Source organism: Plectropomus leopardus, chromosome 19 (assembly GCF_008729295.1).
Source record: "Plectropomus leopardus isolate mb chromosome 19, YSFRI_Pleo_2.0, whole genome shotgun sequence".
Taxonomy (NCBI): Eukaryota; Metazoa; Chordata; class Actinopteri; order Perciformes; family Serranidae; genus Plectropomus; species Plectropomus leopardus.
In genome coordinates this window covers 23,641,934-23,656,749 of record NC_056481.1, presented here as the reverse complement: position 1 = coordinate 23,656,749, position 14,816 = coordinate 23,641,934, and the positions used below count along the sequence as shown (strand labels likewise).

Genomic DNA, 14,816 nt, shown 5'->3' with positions numbered 1-14,816 from the left:
AACCCTAACTCAGTACAAAACGAAAGAAAATTTCTTTTGAAAAATGCACTGTGTTTTAGAAAACCAAAAGTCTGGCGACTACACAGCAAAATACATATTTTCTCTTATTTTAATCATTTAATACTTTTATTTTGAAGGTGACAACAAAGTGAGCCCGTCCAATCAGAGCAGGCGGATCCAGGAAGGAAGTATCACCCATGCAGGACAGTTGTTGCAATAATATGAATAGAACTTCCTTATAATTCAGTACATGTGTTTCCTCGTAAAAATTCGCTTTTGCTAACTCCGCAGGGCGAACATTTACAGAGAGAAAGAAGAATTTAAGGTAAGAGGTACAAAATGTGTCATTGTTGGTGTCTTTATACTGTTTTGGGGGAGACAGTGTAGGCAAGTCTTTTCCATCACATCCAGCCACCATCATCATCAGCAGGAGAATCTTTCTTGTCTTGTTGGGTTTTCATTTTTATTCTGTTGAAAGGTAAAAGGACAGATGTCAAAACAGCCATGCATTTCTCCAGTAATAATATACTGGTTATTCTGAACAATTCTAAGAACAAACTCACAACACATCTCTGCTGTTTTTGGCAACATACTATATCTAGATTATCCAGAATAACTGGGACATTGTCTCTGGATAACAGACCATGGCTGGATTAACCTGCTTGGGGGGCCTTGCTTCATTATTCCCGCTCTCTGTGCATTCTTTGTGTACAGTTTTTCTAAGGTAAAACACTGCCTGGTTTCAGTTTAATTTGATAAGAAAAAAAACATAATGGAGATCGTAAAAATAGATTTAAACACAGTTTCAGTGTCTCCTCACTGGTGACAAAACAGAACCCACATCAAGGCAATCAGTATGCCCTTTATTGTGCTTTAAAGGTCCCAAATTGAAAAATCTGAGTTCCATGTTTTAAAAAAATATAGGTATAGGTGGCATAAATATATTGTGAGTATCAAAACAGTCAATCCACAGAGAAATGCATACAGCCTGTATTCTGAAACTGTGCCTTTAAATGAGCCGTCAGAACTTACATGAATTTGTGATGTTACAAATATGATATAAATGTAAAAGGCGCCTTTATAGTCATTCCCAGCTGCAATGACAGTGCACAGAAACTGAGGGTGAGGATGTGAAAGTCCTGTAAAAACTTAAGTAGATTAATGCAAACTGGGCTCTGTCGGGGGGGCTCTTAAAGAGACAGGCGCTAAAACAGAGTGTTTGCGACAGCGGGTGATTACAGGTATATTTAGGAAGACAGTATGAGAAAAATTAAGTGTTTCTTGAAAATTAAGCCATGTAATCATGTTCTAGTAGAAAGCCCAAATACGAGTATGAACCTGAAAATGAACATAATATGGGACCTTTAACTGATATTTTGCAGACTGTAATTTGGAAATGGCACTAATACATATTGTGATGTTGATAAAATTTCAATTAATTGTCCTGCACTAATAACAAAAGGTCTTTGAAAGTAGCACAAAGATGTTAATACACATTAAGCCTGAAGCTCTGAAGACTCCTAGAGTATATATTTTTTCATTTGGGTGTACTGGCCCTTTATGGTAGGGGTATACTGACCATGTCTTTCAGCATATTTGACAGTTCATATTGTTGCCTCTGTTCAGATGGGCTACATGACAGTAGAGGAGCACAGCTCCACCCTGCTCCACCTGAAGAGATCCCCGGGCATCCGCTCCTGGTCCCTTCTCGTTGGTAAGTGTGTGCAAATGTTTATATAATCAATATAATCAAATATGAAATACAAATCCCAAACTAAGTCCCTGTATTGTCTCTCATCATAATTTCAATCATTTATTTGCAGGTATAGGATCTGTTGGGTTGGCTGCTGCATACTACAGCTCAGGTACACAAACTCATTTTATCAGTTTATCAAATAACTTTCCACATTTGCTTACTGTGACTCTTTTTCTTCTTTTTTATTTCATGCGTTCGTGCAGACAGCATCTTGTGGAAGCTTTTCTACGTGACGGGCTGTCTGTTTGTAGCCATGCAGAACATGGATGAATGGGAGGAGGCTGTGTTTGACAAAACCAAGAACCTGATAGAGCTCAGGACGTTTAGCTTGTATGCTTTCATCCTGACATTATGGAAAAAGGGGCAAGAGAAAGGTCGGTAACACAACAGAGCGCGTCACTCAGTGCAGTAGTCTCCAGAGGTCACAGCCTTAGATTTGAAGTTTTTTCTTTCACTGTTTCTCTCTCTCAGTTGTGTTGGATCTGACACAGCTGTGTGACATCTGCGTCCAAGAAGAGAAGGTTCGCTATTTGGGGAAGGGCTACCTTCTGATGCTGCGGCTGGCTGCAGGCTTCTCCTACCCCCTGACTCAGAGCGCCACACTAGGAGGACGCAGGTAGGTATCTGCCTCAGCCTCATGAGCTCATTGTTTTAAATTTATTGTTTTGGTTCACCCTTACAGCTCTCATTTGCCTCTTTTTTCTAGTCAAAAACTCTAATAAACCTACTTTGCATTGCCTGGCCAGCACCAAATGACAGCCACATTAAACAACTTGCTGTTGAACATAGTGGAACCTTTACTGGCTAGCGAGCCAGATATTTATTTTGAGACTTGGAGACTAAAACTGAGCCAACAGGAGGGTGAATATTGGACTTACATTCATCAGGTGGCCAGAAAATGTGTCAAAACAAATAATAATGTTGCTTTGCATTTGTTTTGTTAATAATGTTTGCTATCTTGTTCATCATTTGTCAGTTTCAAAAGGGTGAACTCGCATTTTCTTATTTCTTTTTTCCCCATGTTTTGGTGGGAAAGTGAGTAATAGGAAAAGCAGTTTTCAAAATTCATCCAATATTGAACTGCAGCAGGCAGTCCCGAACCAGGCTGCAATGTAATCACTTGGGGCATTTGCACACCATCAATTTACGTCCGCTAGTGTTTGTTTTGGCCCCTTACAGGCTCAAATTATTATTCCAGGTGTGTGACAACATTATGGAAATGATCCCTACAGAGATTTATTTGTTGAAGAGTAAGATCATGTTTGTTTCAACAGAAAGATCCCAAAAATCGCCATCACCAAGCCCACCAGACTCCATTTAAAAAAAACAGTAATTCTATCATCAATAAAAACACACTTCATTTAAAGTTGACAGTAACACAGTAAAACTCACAAAAGCTGGGGCGCTCGGTGGTTTGGTGGATAGCGCAGGCACCCCATGTACAGAGGCTGTGTCCTCACCGCCACCCCTTCACACTTGACCTTTCCTAACCAATTAAAGGCATAAAAGCCCAGAAAAATAATCTTAAAAAAACTCACAAAAGCCATCTTGGTTCATATTTTCACTCTTCCACCAGCTCTAGTTTGGTTGAAATTATCCCTTAACTCACCCAGTTAAATGTGAAAATATGCTGGCTCCATACGAGCTAAAATTACTGTTTATTTAAAGGGAGTATGCTGGGTTTGGCAATGATGGCAATGATGTAACCGTTTAACAAAAAGGTCGATCGCTTAGGAATCCTTTCCATAATGTTATCAGATACTCATTTTAACAATCCAAGACTGTCACTGGCAAAAGAAATAATAATTATTGGATGTAAATTGACAGTGCCAAATGCAGCTAATGGTTACACCGCAGGCTGTTTCATGACCAGCTGCAGCTCTTTCCCTCAATACTGGGCCGATTTTCCAAACATGTTGTCCCCATTAATCACTTAGACACAAAACATGGGAAAATAGGGTCCAGGTTCCAAAATACCAAACATGCTCTTTAAATCTGGGTTCAAAGTCATCTTATTGTCTGAATTATTATTAAAACTGAATTATATTAGGAAGAACTAGCACAAGATAATGTGGCATGTCCCTGTTCTTCTGTTGCCCGTCAGTGATGTGGAGGCCGTGGCTGCACTGCTGAAGCGCTTCTTGGGGCTGGAGGAGCTGCAGCAGCGCAGGCAGCAGGAGGAGGAGGCAGAGTATGTAGAGGAGGAGGAGGAGGAGGAGGAAGATTCTTTGGACAACAGCAGTGGATCAGATGGCGAAGAAGACAAACTGTGATCTCTCTGTGACCTGCAACCCTGCTGATATTTCTGGTGGATTGATTAAGGGGCATTCTGTCATTGCTATGACATTACAGAGGGTGATGTTTCAGTGATGCCCTCACTACATGTTATACTATTAGCATGTGCATGAGCCAAGGAGATATTTTCAGTTTTCCTCCCAGACTGTCACCCTTGTATTTATTTTCAATGTCAGGTGGGGTCATGGCAGCGTCCGGAGGTTATAGTAAAATGTTTTTAAAATTTATTTTCATGTGAAATGGGATGGAAAAATCTTCCAATTCTGTCATGTAGATGTTTCATAGTTTACTTAAAGTTTTCTAAAACAGCTCCAGGGAATGAAAAAAAATCTTTCAATGTACCGTAAACTGCAGCTCTCTCTTTTTTTTTGATCTAATTACTATTTGGGAATACACTCCAGATTATAGATATTGTGCCTTCCTACTGAACTCTAATACGTGTTTGTGTGTAAGTCAATGGAAAGTGCTTTTCCCACAGTTTTCATGGACCACCCAGTTGATAATCACCTTTCTGCATGTTTTTTTTTTCAAAACCTGGTGCGCAATCCGGATGTGAAAACTGTAATCAAGCATGAGTGCCTCTCAAGGCTCAATCATGAGTTAATTATATGCGAAATGCTTTGGCCTGTTGCTGGTCTGTCTTTTAACCTTTATATACTTTTTGGGAACCAAAGACTCACTCTCAGGCAAACTGTTTGGTGTTTTGGACAAACTGTTTTTCTTTTTTTCTGAAAAGTGACATTTACTATTTGTAATACACTGTCTATGGATAAACACCCCATACACCCCAACTTCAAAAAAAGTATCCCTTTAAAAGGCTGGTGGTGAATTTTATTGTGTTCTGCTGTGCTTTAAAGAAAATTAGATGATTTTTTAAAATGTTGTTTGATGATTTTATTGTCTTTGTTTACTGTGATACATTTGGAGGAATGATATAAAATTCTTTTACAGTTAAACTCAAAGCCTTCTTCTAATATTATTTCCTTTCTTTGCTACAATTAGTGCAATTTACACACACAGCAGTTTGCCCTTGGTTAAGTGCAAATATAAAGTCACTCCTGTTAATTTCAGTGCTGTTCACAAAAAAATTGCGGAGAGCAGTACTGGATCGAAAAAGCAGTTGATTCTGAATATTTTAGGGCACCATCTCATTGACACAGGCTCTGATCTCCTCTGTTATCCTCTGCAGAGGAACCACCACAGGGCTGACGTGTTCCTCTATCCACTCCTGGGCTGTTGACTCTGGGTAAAAACGCACCATCTCTGCCTTCACTTCCTCCACCTTCTCTTCTAACGTAGTCAAATACCTGAAGGGGACAAGATCAGATGGGTTTTCTGTTAAAGGCTAAAGAGATTTCTTAAACAAATTTTAGGAAGGGAAAGCAACTTATTCTCCTCACATTGATGCCTGGCTGTGAACTTGCATTGCAATGAGAGGGTTACCATTTTCCTCTGCCGGTGGAAGGGGCTGAACCCATCCTCTTACAAACCTGCAGGAGCACACAGGCATATAGTTATTTATTCGGAGAAAAGTGCTAATAAAGTGTATATTACTACTACAACCCTTTAAAACCCGAATTGAAATCAGTTTTGTTATCGCCTTCAGAAGTCTTTCGCAAATATTTAAACCTCTGAAATGGGATTTCTTTCAAAAAAACATGGGAAAAGAGGCAATTAGCAACTTGACATGAAATTTCTTGGTATGTTGCAAAAACAAATGGAAAGAAATGACTTAAAATAAAACAAAACAAAAAGAAAAAAGAGAGTTTCATTAGAAAAATGACTGGAGAAAAATATCAAGAAAACTACTACTACTAATAATAATAATAATATAATGAAATAGTTACTGTATATAGTTAAAATTATATTATGGAAAAAAATGATATTTATATTCAATTTAATTTTTTTTTTAATTTTTATTTTAGAGTTTTTTTTCAGGTCATGTTCTTATTTTGTTTTGTTACTTTTTTCTTTGTTTCTTTTGTTTTGAGCTGGATGGGATTCTTAGGAATTACCAACAAATTAGGGAAATGTTAAAAAAACTATATTTATAATTCCCTTAATGATCTATTTTTAAAATTATGTTACAGAAAAAAATTAAATTAAAGAAACTGCGCACCTTTCCCCCCTTTTTTATGCTTATTTTCCTTGCAACTTTTCACAAATTTCCTGCTAAGTTTTGTGTAATTTCTGGTTGCTCATTGCCATCTTTGCATGTTTTTAAAAGAAATCAAGCCAATTTGCTCAGGTTTAAAAGGGTTAAGTTCGATGACTCATTGGAAATATGATCACAGCCCACAACTCACATGTTGTTTTCAAAAAATCGTATGTCCTCAGAGTTCAGCAGTGAATTGAGTTCTACAGTTAACTCCACCAGCCTCCTTCCTGGGAACAGCGAGTCGCCTGCAGAAGTCCTGCAGACCACATGGAACAGAATCCTGTTAATCTGGAGAGGAACACTACATAGTCATAGTGGAGTTCATAAAACAACACTGGACATCACCTCTCCATGGCCTCCACCTCCACCGAGGAGATCCCAGGCTCTCAGTGACTTTGCTCTGAACCTCAGCGCTGAACTGACCGTGGTGGAGAGTCTGGAGACAGGCTGCGAGCGATGGAAGGGCCACATGCATCAGCTCGCACAGCACTGACAGGTGGTCGTACCTGACCGTGAAAAAATTATGTCAGATGTGTGATTGTGTGAAAAGCTCAAAATTATTTTAAAAATTGAAATAAAAAAAAAACACTCCATAAAAATTATTTTAAAAAAATTAAAGAAATTAACCATTTAAAAAAAAATCAAAAAACACCCAAAACTTAAAAAAAAAAACAAAAAACTTTAATAATTATCAAATTAATTGGCAATTAATATACTGTGAATCAACTCGTTGATTAATCAATTAATTGTTGCAGCTGTACTCGCACAAAACTGTTTGGTCATTTATTTTTTAACGAACATCATATTTTATAAACCCTTCTAATGTTTTTTAATGTAAAAAATCTTATTTTGTAAAGTAACTAAAGCTGGTAGATAAATATAATGAAGTAAAAAGTACACTATTTCCCTCTGAAATGTGCAGGAAAAAAAAGTAAAAAATAAAGTAGCATGAAAATAAATTACTCAAGTGAAATAAAAGTACCTGAAAGCCATGCTTAGGTACAGTACTTGAGTAAATGTACTTAGTTAAATTCCACCACTGTACATAACACAGATGTACAAAAAGAATTTGACAGAAAATAACAAATTCCTCTACCTTTGCCAGCCTGTGATGGCGATGCCCTGCAGATTGACACCGGCAGATACAGATGCAGCCACCTTCAGCCACTGCTCATGATTGTCCACGTGTCTCTGCGTGCACGGCACACACGTGTAAACACTGGTGGAGCCTTTAAAGGAGCTGGCTGCCCAAACATCTGACATACCAGCACTGTAGTACTTCTCCAGCAGAGACACTGCACAAAACAAGAGAATATACATAACAAAGCTCTGTGCATGCTGCAGAATATTTGGAAATGTATCAAAGCTTAATGTTTGAACACTAATTCCCACAGTAGATGGTTCCTACCAGTTCTGTCCACATCCAGATCAGGGGTGTAGTCCCACAACATGGGCTGGACGAGTCCCACTAGACCACTAGCTGTCACATGGATAAAAATAAAATAAAAAATTAACAAAAATGGTTAAATTAAGACACACTGAGATGAACAAATACATAAAAACAACAGTGGTTCTAAAAATAAGACCTGAGGACCACCAGGAATCCCTGAGAGAGTCCCAGCAAGTATAATTTCCATTTTTTTTTCTGTTTGGACACATGAATCCAATATAGGATTCTTAATATTGTAGCTTATATTACTGTTATTATCCACCCACCTACACTCGATGGTGGGAGAAGTATTTTAATCCTTTACCTAAAGGTTTGTTTATGACATTCAGAGCAATAACCCTTTGAAACCTAAGCAAATTGGCTTGATTTCTGTCAAAAACATAGGAAGAAGGGGCATCGGGCTGCTCAGTGGATAAAGCAGGCGCCCCATATATGAAGGCAGTGTCCTTGCCGCAGCAACTGCAGCTGCGGCTGCATGTCATTCCCTCTCTCTCCCCCTTTCACGCTAGCAATCTCCTGTCCTATCTAATAAAGGCAAAAATGTCAAAGAAATATCTTTAAAAAAAATAGGAAGAAGGCAAAGATCAATGAAAGAAGAAATGATCTAAACATTTGCAAGAAATGAGTGAAAGGTAAACTACACAAGTCATATTAAAATGCATCTTTTACGCAGTGCCTTGGTTAAGCTACCTTTTTACACCTGATCTTAGTGTCGAAACACTTTTAAGGAACTGACTTTATTTGATGTATGCTGATGCACCTGGGCTGTCAGCTGTCGCACATGGTATTTTTCTGCAATTTTTTCCTTTATTTGCTAACTGTAGTAATAACTGTAGTTGTAATGTAAATGTAACTGGGTTTGGTGGTGACAAACTGGATTTCTTCTTTACCTTTTAGTGTGTCCTGGCTCATGCCTCTCATCATATCATCCCACATGATGATGGTCATGTGTGGCCACGCCTCCTTGATGGCCTGAGCCACCTTGGTCACATGACTCAAGAAAAGATGCTCCACTGTACATCCAGGTGAGGCCAGCCACAGTTTGGACTCCGCTCCCTCTCCAAGCATGTACACCTTGAGGAATTTAAAAACGAGGACGTTAAATGATGATACTTTGGACCATAACTTTAAAGAAATGGCTAACTTACCTCGTCTGCTCCAATGTGCAGTGTCTTTAAGCCTGGATGCAGCTCCACCACCTGCCTCAGCATCTCCATCACCAGCCTCACCCCCTCCTCTTTGTGTGGATTCAGCGTGCCCACACAGTGTGGCACCTCTCTCAGGCTCCACATGGGCCGATGCTTCAACACAAACTGTAACAGAGAAGGGACGGACACAGAGAAATGACCAATCGAAAAATTGGGCATTTGTAGCCATAATAAACAGTTATAAACCTGACCAATAAAAAAGTGCAGAAAACTATATTTATAATATTTTACAGAAGTATTTTACATAATAATCATAATTATAATTATTATTATTAACAATAAACCCTCTATTGCTGTGTATATGTATTTTATTTGACTGTGAATGTCTAAGACCGAGACCTTTTTATTATTATTATTATTATCATTTGTATTACTTACTAATACTATGAATATTATTTATTTTTATCTCTAAAGAATTTTGTGGCTAAGATGTTTAAGAGAAGTACTGAGTGTTTGTTCTATGTTGAAAATCCTAAAATAAAGGTTAAAAAAAACATATTATTATACTTTTTTTATGCTTATTTTCAGAAAGTTGCTCACTGCCCTCTCCTCATGTTTTTGGAAGATATCAAGCCAATATGCTCAGGTCTCAAAAAGCAAGCCAGATATTTGCCTCACCTCCATATGACCAAAAGTCTGCACAAGTGGGATGACCTCCATGCCTTTAGATCTGGCAAAGTCCTGCAGAGATAACACCTCCTCTCGGCTGGAAACAACACACAGTAAACAGACACTGAACTTAGTGAACCAAAGCATTTTATAGCACGTCAGACTTGCATGCTAACTTTTATCTCTATCACACACAGGAAGGGTTATAGTTTTATTACAGGATCTCACAGCACGATGAGACAGATAAAAAAAGCACATACAATTCCACCCAGCCCATAAATCAGGAATGGAGGCGGCAGTGTGAGGTGTTTACATCCCAAACTGCACCTGTAAGCGGGCTGCGCTGTGGCCTGCAGCAATTTCAGCTCCCCCTCATAAGGAAACATGTCCTCGTACTCCACCAGCAGGCCGTCCACTCCCAGCTGAGAGAACAGCTCCATCAGCTAAAGAAAAAAATGCACATTAATGCAAAAAATAATATTTAAACAGTGACAGAAGTGTAAATTAGGGATGCAAAATAATTTGGGCATGTCATTTGTATTGGCAGATATTGGCTTTAACTTCTTTTAAATCACTTCTCTCTTTTTAATTTATGTTCTATCTATTTTACTTCATTTTATTTCTGGTTTGATTGCTTTTATTGTTTTACTTTTATTGTCTTTTGTTGTTGTTTTGTTATACACACGCACACACACACAAACAAACATATATATAATATATATATATTATTATTATTATTTAATTGACAAAATGAACTTGTACAAAATATCAACCCTGAGTTTAATTTTTAATTTTTTTTATTTTGCATAATGAATGAAAATTACATACGCTGAAAACACACAATGAGAGTGTGCATAATATGATGTTAACTCCACTACAGAGGAAATTTGTTGCTCACTAAAATTAGGTGAAAAGAAAGTGGATAGGCTGCATCGATATCGATTATTAGCCAAATTAACTGTTATATATCGGCAGCAGATGACAAATGAAGCTGCTGCTCACCCTGTGAAGATATTCCACCCTCGGGGGGGCACCTTTCAAATCCAGGTGGACCAGTTTCTTTCCTTTAGGCCAGGGTGGACACTTCATTCTGCCTGTTACAAAATAAGATCAGTAGATACAACTGAGATTGTGAATGAACTTTAGGTCATTTGTTTGACTCACCAGGACAGTGAAGTCCAATCAGGAACCAGAGATTTATATTCGAGAGGTCAGGCACTCCGAGAAGGATGTTATTTTGAGGCAGATCACTTTTTCATGAACAAGAGACGTTCACCAGCCCAGTCGTTTCAGTGTAAACACACAGTGTAGGTAATCGATTAATTTAGTCTCCGCATGCAGAGCAATGGATGGAAGAATGCACGCGACATGCAAACATTATGAGAGTTTACGAGGCTACAGACAGAGTATCAAACAACGGATTACGACGTATTTAGATGTCGATTTTGTTCTGTTTTAGCAGCTGTGCGGTGAAGCCGAACTCACCTGGACGTGGTCCAATGAAAACGTCGCTTTCTCTTACGGAGAGCCAATGAGGTTGACGGATACGCGTCCACCAGGAAGTGCAGAGGGCTTCAGGTGGTGGTACGAGCTGTTGGCGGGGTGCACGGACCTACGACATGTTCAGCCAAAGCAACAGCAACCGTGTGTGACGGTGTTCTGTAAACGCTGCGCAGCACACCTCAAGTCAAAATGGCGTTATTACAGCGAATGAGAAACACACCAGGCTCGAATGCTACAGAGATAGAGAAGAAAATTAAAAGGTGTGAGTGGATAAAACGCTGCTGTTGTGCTGCCTGAGTTAAACTAAACACGGTGAGAGGAGAAGGTGTACTATTAACTGAAGTAATGACAGCAAAGGTATACTGTAATTAATGATGCATATGCAGTCTGCAGAGAGTGGAAAATGCATACATGCTGTAGGGACTGTTCTTAATTTATCAGAGGAGAGGGTGGTTGGGGAGTACGACAGAGGATAAGGCTGTGTTGGGGGATAAAAGTTGGATTTCATGGATAAAGTCATAGTATAACGAAAATTAAGTTGTAGTTCTATGAGAAAAAAGTCGCAATTTTATGAGAACAAACACGTGACATTACATTAAAAGTTGGAATTTTACGAGAAAAAAAGGTCAGACTTTTACGAGGATATACTCGCAACATTACAAGAATTAAGTAAAATTTTTACGAGAGATAAAAGTAGGAATTTTACGAGAAAAAAAGTTGGAATTTTATGGGGAAAAATGTTGTAATTTTATGAAAATAAAGTTGTAATTTTACGAGAATAACATTGTAATTTTACGAGAGAATTTTTTTTTTTTTTTTTACAAGAATAGAGATGTATATTTACCAGAAAGGGGATATTATATTACACCGGCACCAGGGACAGTGGTGCCACACTTAATGAATGCAAAATACCAACTTAAAAAATCCTTCCTTAGTGCTTGAAAAACAATGCCTCCTACATTTTGCACCTCTTTCTCCACCCTCATAAATAATGAACAGTTCCTAACGCTTGATTGGGTTTTTTGTGATTATGACTTGAAGTCGATAGTGGTTTTATTTCACAACTTTATCACTGCTTCTTTCACATATCACATTGTTCTGTTAGTGTTATTATAACAAAACATACTTATAATTGTAAAAAATAAATATACAAATAAACAAATAAATGAATACAAAGTTGCAAAAATGCAGAAATACATTGACTGAATTAAAAGTTACTTGTGTAAATAAATGTAGTTGGTTATTTAATTGAGACAAACAGATAAATGTCTTCAATTTCTTTCTACATTTTTATACAATTCCTTTCTTAACTTGTCATACATTTTGAAACATTTGTCAGTTTACATTTAAACTTTTATTTATTTCTATAATTTTACATTTCTTCACATACGCTTTTATATATTTCACTGCATGTATGTTAATGATTTTGTTGGTTCTACTAACATCACTCTGTTGCATTAACAAGTAAACAGCTGATTATTCATATTAATCGGTAATAAAAAAACAACTGTTAGTGGAATCACATTTTTATCACAGGATGGTTCCTTTTTCATTGTACTTCCAAATTACAGAACATCTGACAGGTAATGTTAGTTTCCATAAATATCCACTTTGTACCCTCTGTGATATTTAATATTTTATTGAATGTCCTGAATGACCTCTCGTGTAGAGAAAATCATCATGTGCTCAGCCAGGTTGGGTTCCCTCTTTGTGATAAAACAGGTCAGACAGCAGTTGGGGGATAGCTGAGGAAAATAGAAACTTCCAGATGTGCCATCATCGCCCTGCCTATTCCCGTCACTGCTTGTGTGGTAGACCACTTTAACCTTGTCAAACTGAAAAATGAAATGCACTTTGTCAAATAGTTAGTTATACCTACATAGGGAGCAGGTCCTAGTGCATGGAGATTGCCATGTTGCACCGCCATGTTTCTACAGTAGCCCAGAACAGACAAACCAAACACTGGCTCTACATAGGGCCACTCGTGTTTTCATGTTTTTGTGCCAGCCGCCATAGTTAGCAGCTCCTCTGCCACAAAAGCATTGGAAAAATAAAGATTTTTTCAAAAGCAACCTCTTTATTCAACCTCTTTATTCAGTGTTTTATTGATTTAAATCTCCTGGCTGCTTGTTTTAGCGAGGAAGAGACATCTGTGTATGATTGGGCTTCCTGTAAAAAACTCCTCCTAAAGATGTGGAATTTACATATTAGCAGGTGCCAGTGAGCGAGCCGTCACTGAAGAGCCGATTAGCACCAGAGACACTCTCATGCGTAACATCAAGCTGCTTTTTCAGTGTTTTTTATTGACCTCGTTCAATCATTCCAGAGAGGAAGAAACTTCTGCGGATAGTTCTGCTAAAACCTCCTTAACAATGAACAATAAAGGAATTCTAACCGGGAGAAGTGTCAGCATGTTGCAATCTACAATCCTCACCACTAGATGCCACTAAATCTCAAATCTCACTAAACTCTGCTGCCAGATAGAACAAGAGAAAAACGTCACAAAGTGCATTTCATTTCTCACTTTGAATTTAATGTTAAAGTGGTCTACCACACAAGCAGTGACGGAATAGGCAGGGCGATGATGGCACATCTGGAAGTTTCTATTTTCCTCAGCAATCCCCCCTCCCACTGTCTGACCTATTTTATCACAAAGAGGGAACCCAACCTGGCTGTGCACATGACGATTTTCTCTCCCAGTGCACACCTGTGGGGACTGCAGTTATAATCACTCTCTTTGTCTCAGTGTGTCACTGCACTCTGAAGAAGGCGCAAGCCAATATGAGTTGGTGTATTTTTAATGTCTAAAGCCTTATGAATTATGCTTTGCAAACCATCCTGAGTGCCTGGATCTGGATCTTTTACACCACAGTTTTTTTGGTTAGAAGTTCCTGCCCTTTTTTTTTTTTTTTTTTTTTACAACAATCCTTATTTTTAGATAATTATAGTCTTAAGATATCACATTATATTATATTATCACAAAAAATGCAAAATGTATTGTAAATATAGTAAATATGGTATATGAATCTAGTAATATAATAATAATAATAATAATATAGTAATGAAATAGCTTTCTTGCTGACAACTTATGGCTTTAAGTTGTCACAGCTGACTCTTTGTTGGTGGTGTGTTGTTTATTTAATTTGTCAATAAATCCGTTGATCACACGGACCTGTTTTCTCTTTCAGAGGTAATGCGCTGCGGCAGGGATCATCATGGAGGGGGTCCCGAGGCTTATGGGCTTGCTGCTGGTCATTCTGTCCGTGGCGGCTATGTGGCTGTATGTGACCTCACTGGACAGTGACATCACAGAAACACTAGTCCGCCGGGGTGAGCTGGTCTCTCCTCAGCCCAGAGTCTTCACTGTCCCGTGCTCTGAGGACTACGACAACTACAAACGCTATCCAGGTGAGACTGTCACTGTGCCATGTCAGATGATCAGCTGACACCTCTCTGCTGTGTAAATATGACAGTGACGGGATAAAGAGCAGCCCACTTCATAAATACCATACTCCAGTGGCACGGTCCAGGTGTTGGCACTGCCTATCCTCTCGTTAGTGTTACCTGATATAAGTGAGGCTCAGTCACAAAATATTATAAGTTGGAAAACACGATTCACTTATACACCATCATACTGAATTTCTGTTAATTATATAATCATTTTAACAAAACACTAAATCTGTATATTAACCCCTTATATTAAACCTGAACAAAATGGTTTGTTGTCCCTAAAAAACATGGGAAGTATTCACATTTTAATTTTATGTTATTCTACTTTGTCTTAATATTCTTATCTTTAAATCTTGTCATGACATGTCTCTGCTGTTCTGTGTTCTG

At 38.2% G+C, this 14,816-nt stretch overlaps 3 protein-coding genes across 3 annotated transcripts in view; 2 read left to right on the top strand and 1 right to left on the bottom strand.

Annotated features, from left to right (window-relative positions):
• The first annotated feature begins 197 nt into the window (after positions 1–197).
• On the top strand, positions 198–5,146 carry LOC121958577 (cytochrome b-245 chaperone 1 homolog). The gene is made up of 6 exons (XM_042507590.1): positions 198–325; positions 1,627–1,714; positions 1,824–1,865; positions 1,960–2,130; positions 2,228–2,372; positions 3,861–5,146. The coding sequence occupies exons 2-6, from the start codon at positions 1,627–1,629 to the stop codon at positions 4,027–4,029; spliced, it is 615 nt and encodes a 204-aa protein (XP_042363524.1). The 5' UTR covers positions 198–325; the 3' UTR covers positions 4,030–5,146.
• Positions 4,452–10,630, bottom strand: LOC121958573 (hexosaminidase D-like). The gene is given in 12 exon segments (XM_042507587.1): positions 4,452–5,358; positions 5,452–5,541; positions 6,358–6,465; positions 6,555–6,591; positions 6,594–6,715; positions 7,306–7,504; positions 7,618–7,689; positions 8,550–8,733; positions 8,808–8,972; positions 9,486–9,573; positions 9,804–9,919; positions 10,479–10,630. Coding segments are annotated over 12 exon segments (1,440 nt in total). The 5' UTR covers positions 10,566–10,630; the 3' UTR covers positions 4,452–5,186.
• A 336-nt stretch (positions 10,631–10,966) lies between these two features.
• uts2r2 (urotensin-2 receptor 2) overlaps positions 10,967–14,816 on the top strand; it is a 29,639-nt gene continuing 25,789 nt past the window's right edge. Inside the window, 3 exon segments of the mRNA XM_042507589.1 lie at positions 10,967–11,239; positions 14,168–14,211; positions 14,214–14,387. Coding sequence (XP_042363523.1) covers positions 11,169–11,239; positions 14,168–14,211; positions 14,214–14,387 — 289 coding nt within the window. The 5' untranslated portion in view covers positions 10,967–11,168.